The sequence below is a fragment of the Empidonax traillii genome, unplaced genomic scaffold (genome assembly GCF_003031625.1).
Source record: "Empidonax traillii isolate 1590-97213 ecotype Southwest subspecies unplaced genomic scaffold, ASM303162v1 scaffold877:size283950, whole genome shotgun sequence".
NCBI classification, from domain to species: Eukaryota; Metazoa; Chordata; class Aves; order Passeriformes; family Tyrannidae; genus Empidonax; species Empidonax traillii.
Window position 1 is genome coordinate 112,501 of NW_020956070.1, and position 7,706 is coordinate 120,206.

The 7,706-nt window shown below is 40.3% G+C and overlaps 1 protein-coding gene across 1 annotated transcript in view; it reads left to right on the plus strand.

Moving 5' to 3' along the window:
• SMS (spermine synthase) overlaps nucleotides 1-3,041 on the plus strand; it is a 46,062-nt gene extending 43,021 nt beyond the window's left edge. The window contains exon 11 of the mRNA XM_027902470.1: nucleotides 227-3,041. Within this exon, the coding sequence (XP_027758271.1) occupies nucleotides 227-269 (43 nt within the window). The 3' untranslated portion in view covers nucleotides 270-3,041. The remainder of the gene's footprint in view (nucleotides 1-226) is intronic.
• The last annotated feature ends 4,665 nt before the right edge of the window (nucleotides 3,042-7,706 follow it).

A 7,706-nucleotide genomic window follows, 5' to 3' on the forward strand; every position in this document is an offset into this window, starting at 1 on the left:
GCCAGGCCTTAAAACAACATGCCTTGAAGTAGGCATCCTTGAACTGCTGGTCAAAGAGAATCCAGGGAGAGTTCAGTTTTGAGTGTTTTACCTACTCTATGAACGACCAGAAGTTTTCAAAATTGAAATATTAAGTAAAAAGAGCTATTTCCATTTTAACTGTGCTACAAACTACAAACTTTGCCCATTTTGGTTTTTTTTTTCCTTAACTGCTTATTTTCTCCAGATGGGTATTCTACACTATTTGGAAGAAGCAAACTGACATCTGAACATCAAGATTGAGATTGTCCTAAATGTACATGCTGCATGGAGCGTATAGGCCTGCCACATGCTGCATATTGGCATCTTGAACCTTTAAATTATATGCTGTAGATGATCCTGAAACTTAGTCATGCTATTGATTGTGAATTCTTTAAATGTTTTTTTATTATTATTTTAATTTAAAAGCAAATGGAAAATGTATATTTTGACGAGCTAGGGTGTTATTTTTGAAAGTCAACTTAAAGATGAATAAGCAGCAAAACTGTAGCTGCTGACTGCACTGAACCTTTAGAATGTGATCCTTTTATTTTTTTGTAGACCTTCACAAACTGGTTGATTAAAAAAGACATCTTTAGCATTTCATCCCTGAAAGGTGGTCCATGGAGTTTGTTTTTGCTTTTCCTAGAGATTTTTCATGTATGGTGCTTTTGATGTTGGAGAGGGCTTTTGTTTGGTTTTGGGTTTTGTTTAGTTTTTTTAAATGAACAATGTAGTGCTTCCATATAGAGAAGGGCATAACTAAAAAGAAAAAATCTTCTGAGAGAATACCCCAAATCCTTCATTGGAAAGGGAAGAAAGCCAGTCTTAAAATTTTGTTTATTTACCCTAGTTTCATTCGTCATAATCTCTGCTGCAGAAGAATCTTTGACCTTTCACTTCCTGGAATTCTTTAGCTGCTGCCATATTGATTATTTGGATTCTGATATGGATTTAACAGTCGGTTATAGAGGCACTTTGGACTGAAAAGCATGAAGATCAAAGCTGGTTTTCCGTCCCCCACAGGGCAAGAAATTGAGTTCAGTGAGGTTCTCGCGGGCATACTCTCCCCAACCTTAAGGGAAGCACTAGATTTCTGAAGCAAAGTTTGCTTTAGAGGATGAAGTGTGGGTGTGATCCATCTTCATGTGCCCCTGTATTGAATGTTTTGAGGCTTCAGTAGGAGAAGGTTTAGTTGTATTGCCACAGATTGACGATGTTGTGTGAGGCCCTTGCTGAATTAGATTCGCTTGCAGTGTAAAAATCAGTGGAAGATGAGGTTGCATTGTAGTTATTCCTAAAGACAGAGCATTTTTCTTTAGCAGTTTCTCATGTTGTCTAAAGTTATATTTTTTAAGAATTTGCTATGTGTTGACTGAAACGTTTCTTTCAGTGTTTAAAAATCCCACTTGAAAGTAGGTAGGAAGGATATAACCATTCTGTGCATTTCTGTATTTTTCCAGGATAGAATAAAAAGTGCACTATTTCCCTAAATACTCTAATCCTGAAAAATAATGATTTTTTTCCATTCAACACCTAGTATCAACATTTTCTTAGTTTTGTTGGAGAGAGTTGATTTGCCCTCCCAAGATACTGTTAATGAATACAAAAAGACCAAAACCTGTCCTTAATCTGTATTCTTAAACCATACATAAAGAAGAATTTTATTGCATCCCACATATATAAACTGTTCATGGAATCCGAGTATCCTCTGTGTAATTCCAGATCGATACTGGAAAACTTGCAAAAATTTGCTCTTTGTTTGGTTTATAATTGGTGTATAATTGTTAAAATATTTTCAGTTTGGAGTGCCCATGGAAACATTCTTCAGTCTTACTGTTTAAATTATTGCAGTTAATTCTCCCGTATACATGGGGCATAGTTCTTCCATGGCCACAGCTTGTGCATCCCTAAATACTCCCAAAGAGCAGAGCTTCCCTCTAAAAAGGAGAAAAGTGCGTTTCCCTGAGGGTTTTAGCTCTGTTGTATGCATTCCAGAAAATACCTTTATGGTGTTACCTGTAACCTAGTAGTGACCCTTCATTTTTGATCAGGACTGCAATCAGTATATTGTATAGCTGCAAATGAATGCAGATGTCCTGTAAACAGATAGGTGTATTCATAACTTTGCAAGCATGAATATTTCCATTGATTCTTAGTGTGATTACTCATGTAGGTGAAATTATGCACACAGGCATTCCCTGGGACAGAGCTCACAGCGTCTGTGTTCCCGGGTGAGCCCGACAGGTGTAGAAATCAGTCACAACAAGTGGGGGTGGCTTGTTTTTTAGCAAGGAAACTTGTGAACTGGAAGATGACTTGATCTGCTTGCTGTACCAAGGCTTGTACTGCCCTTTAGCATCGCTGCTCAGGGCTGCCTGAGCACAGGGAGCTGTTGGGTGTGCAGGGATGTTCTGTAATGATTCCCAGATTGACCAGGGGACCTGAATCGCATATTAATGGGTGAGAGGCAGCAGTGCTTGCAAACTTTTTCTTTTCAACTGATTAAATGAAAAAAAACAAAACAAAACAAAACAAAACAAAAAGAGGGCTGGAGGAATTATTTTTATTCTTTAAACTTTTTTTTAACCTAGTTTTTTTGAAGTTATAGATGCAGTATAAAGCAATTCAGCAAACACTGAACATTATATTTTTTTAAGTTGCTGAATTGATTTTGAGCAAATATATACACAGTCGGTCTTTATTTATTTGTAACTGTAGTGTAGATTTTTTTAAAAAGAAAACAAGTCTGTGTTAGAATTTTCAAATGCAAACTGCTATAGCTGATCGGTTTTCCATGTTTAAGGCCATTTGGGAAACAGCTATGATTGCTGCACTATGTATGCAAACAGTTCCCAAGATATGGTTAACATTAGAGGTTTCTTAACTATTCTTTGCACTAAATGCTGCTTCCACCTAGAATTTACTTGATTGATAGTAGTTTGTGCAAGGAGAAGACTGCTGGCGTTGTATCTACTGCATCAGTGCAGTGCACATGTTAAAATAAAGGTACGCTGTTATTACTTGTGTGTTTGAATTGTTAAATCCACTGTGGATTCAGTGTTAAAATGACAGAATTGATGGGTATGATGCTTACCGTTGTACCTCTTTTCTCCTTGTCACATGACAAACATAAAGGTACTTCATGGTCTTTTTATTTTCTTTTCTGTCTCAGATTAATACATTCAGTGATTTTTGATATAATAAACATTCAGGTAAGATACTCTCTAGTATGGAATGGCACACTGATACTTGCAGTGGGGAGAATCACTTGAGGCTTCCAGTGATATTTACCTAGAAAGGATAAATTTTCTGTGGAATGCTGTAGATAGAAATTTGGAGGTTCGTAAGTATAAGTTTTAGTTTTTCTGCCTGAGTGGCAAGTTGGCTTTGAGTGGCAGTGTCACTCATGGCGTGGCACAGAGAAAACACAGGCTTGGGAGAAGTCAGTGAGACGTGGAGAGTGATGGAAGCTTTGGCACAGAAGTGTAAGGAAGAGGGAGAAGAGCACGAACCTGGATGGGCACATCGAAGAAGTTACTAATCTTTCTGAATCACACCCCAGAGTAATGTCAGAGAATGAAAAAAGAATGTGACTTTTAAAAAATACAGATTTACATAAATTCCAGGTCACCGCAAAGGAGAAGTATTTACATCTGCATTAAGTACAGTGATAGCAGAAGGATTGATAATCGAGAAAAAGAAGGGGGAAGGCTTAACTTTTTGAGGGGGAAAAGAAGTCTCACATACAGACTCTGAGGGCAGGATAAAGAGTAATTTTGAAGCGCTACATGCACGACAGAGAACATAGGTATCTCTTGATATTTTATTTTTGCTGTTTGAGAATTTGAGGTGTTGACAGCTTGCTGGAGGGAACAAGGCAAAGGGACAAGTGAGAGGAAGAGAACTCAATTCGTTATTTTAATTTAGGAATAGGAGACGGCAGATGATGTTGCCTGTGGGTAATAGGAGGAAGCTGACACCTTGCCCACAGAGAAAAGAGTAGTTCAATTCATTAGATATGCTGAAGGAGCAAGTGAGAGAAGTAGCAAAGTAAGCAAGTGCAGAAGTGATTAATAGCATTGAGCAACTTAGAAGTGCCTTTTCAAAATGTGGATTGCTTTAGGAAGCAAGGAGTGAGAAGTGGCGAAGGGGAACTGGAAGGATGTTGAGAAGTTTATACAGTGGTCGTACATTTCAGTGCACTTAGAAGTGGAGAAGGTAGAAAGGAGTGTGAAATGCACTTTGTAATTGGAAGTGATGAGGACTCCTGTGCAGTGTCAAGGGAAGAAGGAATACAGGGCCAAGAGCTGGTAAGATGGAAAGGAACTGGGAGAATGAGCCAGGAGGAGGAATCAGAAACGGGACAGCACAATGGATGTGGTGTGGGGATTTGGGGGACACATCTGGACATATGGAAAAAGATGTGACAGTCACACCACCCCCTTGTCCTCTGAAGGTACCAGATGGAGAGATTGGAAATGTTTGGGTTTGTTTTGTTTGTGTGGGTTTTTTTTTAATTGAGTGGTGATTGCAAGATGGCTTTTAAGTATTTCAGGAGGTAAAGAACTTAGCTGCTGGAAGCTAAATGATGCCAAAAGGAAACTTGGGATTAAGGAGTATTTAAGGGTAGACTGGGTTACCTGAGCAAATAAACACAAACTTCATGAAGCCCAAGGGAAAGGCAACTGTGGGATTTAATTGTCATGAGTTGTCGTTCTGAGCATGGAAGGGTGGAAGGCAGAAGCACCCCAGCGGCATCTCTGCTGTCTTCAGCTCATGGATCTGGAAAATCTGATCAGAACTGGCAAATGTATGACAATAATAATAAGAAGAAGAAGAAGAAAAAGCACTGCTACAGCCATCTGACTTCAAAGTGCCATGACAACTTCATTGTGTGTCACTTGAGAGGATGTTCCATGACCTCAGTGATGAATGCACAACACACTGTGCCATATTGCCTGTGCAGCACCATTAGTGTGATCCACCTTGGAAAACCCAAAGACAAAAGTATTTTATTGATTTAGAATGGAAACATCTTTGTGTGACTGTTCTTTGTATAGACATAAAAGCACCAATGGAATAAAACAATAGTTTTAGTAGATGAGAATAACAAAGATGAGACTGTACAGCTATGTGAAGCCTTTTGTTGTTCTGGTAGCTGCTGTTGTTATCCAACACCTCTCCATTTAACTTTAGTTTATTATCAAAACTGATGGTTTTGCTTAAAAAAAAATATTTTATTCCACGCTTTGTCCAGATTCTGCTTTTATGCTTCACACTGGGACATCTCTTGTAACACTTGGGTGTTTTCAATGATGTTTTTTTATAATCACTGGTTAGTTATTTGGGGTGGAAGGATGACAGGTTTTTTTCAGGAAACAAATTTTTGACAGTTCGTTGTTTCAAATTCCAGTAAAGACTGACAGAATAATTATAGGAACATGCATTGACTTCTGGTTTTGGAAAGGATAGAATACTGTTAGAAAATTTTACCTGTGTCTTGAAGTAAGGTGTTCCTACTACTATTACAAAGTTCTTACCATATATATAAAATATAACAGTTAAATACTAGGGAAAGGGAAGATATCTGCTTGAAGTTTCTGTTTGCTGGTTTGCAGACAGCCATGTGCCCAAAGTTATAGTCGAGATGCATTTAATAGAATCATTAAGATAATCAAGTCCCACCATTATCCTAACACTGCCAACACTAAAACCCTGTTCCCAAGTGCCACATCTACTCCAGGGATGGTGACTCAACTGCTTCCCTGGGCTGCCTCTTACAGTGCTTGACAGCTCTTTCAGTGAAATTTTTTTTTTAGTATCCCAACTAAACCTCCCATGGCACAAAGTGAGGCCGTTTCCTCTGGTCCTGGTGCTTCTTACCTGGGAGAAGAGAGTGACCACCTCACTACAACCTTTCAGGTAGTTGCAGAGGTCTCTCATGAGCCTCTTTCCTCAAGGCTAAACAAACCCATTTAGGTCAGGTGCTCCTCATAAGGTTTGTGCTCTGGGTCCCATAAAGTGAACCCCCACAGGCCTGTAGAGTCCATTGAGTTACTCTCTGACTGTCAGATCTTCACTCCCATCTGCACTCGTCATCTACCTCTGGATGCAGTCTGATGGCAGCTGTGAGACAGCTTGTGTGCACAGACCTGTTTCTTAGTTTTCTTTCTGTACTACTCCAAAGTGGAGGTATTGCCTGCATCACCCGGAAGGCTGAGAAGGTGACTCTTGATACAGGGAAATGGGTGTCTTTGTCCCAGGTGTCCAGGCTTGGCAGTGGTAGAGCTGCAGAAGTGCCTGGGTGAGAAGAGGCAAAATGCTGCATTGTGGAGTGAGTAAAGAAATGTGAGGAGCAACTCTTTGTTGCTCACTTCCCAGCATTTTTAGTTGGCAACAAATTCAACCTATTTTCCCCAAGTCTCTCCACTGGTAAGTGATTAATGGAATGGAATATTTCAACTGGAAGAGATCTACAAGGAACATCTAGTCCAAATTGTGACCACTTCAGGGTGATCAAAAGTTAAAGTTGTTGCAGGGCATTGCCCAAATACCTCTTAAATGCTGATAGGCTTGGGGCATCCACAGCCTCTCCAGGAGGTCTGTAGGATGGAAATTTTTCTTGGTCGTCCTTTGGTTGGTAATGCATTTATACATGGACATACTCTGGAGACTTGATGATCTTAGCACATACATGTGTTTTGTTTATGCATTCATTATGTTTTTTATGGTCCCAGACACTATGGGGTGTGAACTGTGATGCTGGAAGTACCTCAGAAACAGAAGGCTGACCCAAGATAGCCCAAAACCTTATGGTGCGAGGGATATGGGACTAGCGGGTGGTGGACTGCAGTACACTTACCAAATCATTTCTCCTATCATATACATGGACTTTTGCATCAAAATTGTCCAGGCTGTCACTTGCATGTCTAACAGTGCAAAACATTACATGACAATGTCACATTCCAGCTCACCCCTGATGAGCTCTTCCAGTTCTGACAGAAATTAACTTGCCTTAACGTGAAAGTGCCTTACAGCTGGTGTGGAGCCCAGACCTATGTGAGATGTGGAGAGCTTGCTCCTGAGCACAATCCAAAGCCATCAACATTTAGAATGGGAATGATTGTGCTTGTCAGTCCTGCCCTGTGTGCACACAGTTGGGCCCTTGTGCTGTGGGTACCGTTTGCACCTGGGCAGTAAGGAGAGAGCAGTCCAGGAGCACTGGATGTATTAGGCCAACTCAGATGTGTGTAGTGCTTGCCCAGACACTCCCTTCTAGAAGTGCCAGATGCTGGAGACAGAGCTGCAGGACAGGGAGAGGGACAAAAATCAGACTGGTGGCTGAGGGTGGACCACTATTCTCACCACAAGGGAAGTCTGCAGCCCACACACTCTTATGGATTCCCTGCTGGTAGTGGGTGCATGAGACAGTGAACACAGGTCACTTGGATTCTTCTGCAGGACCATATGCAAGCTGCAGGAATGCCTCCCTGGAACATCTTCTAAAAAAATAAAAAAAAAGGTTGATAGTTTAAATGTAAGTTGACTGTGAAAACAGACAAGATAAGAGAGGAATGTAGTGATCTTCAAGGTAACTAAGGCAAGAGACAGCCTCATTAAAACTGAGGAGCCCAAACCAGTTTTAAGCTGCTGACTGCTTAGTCCGGAGGCTTGAAAATACTGAC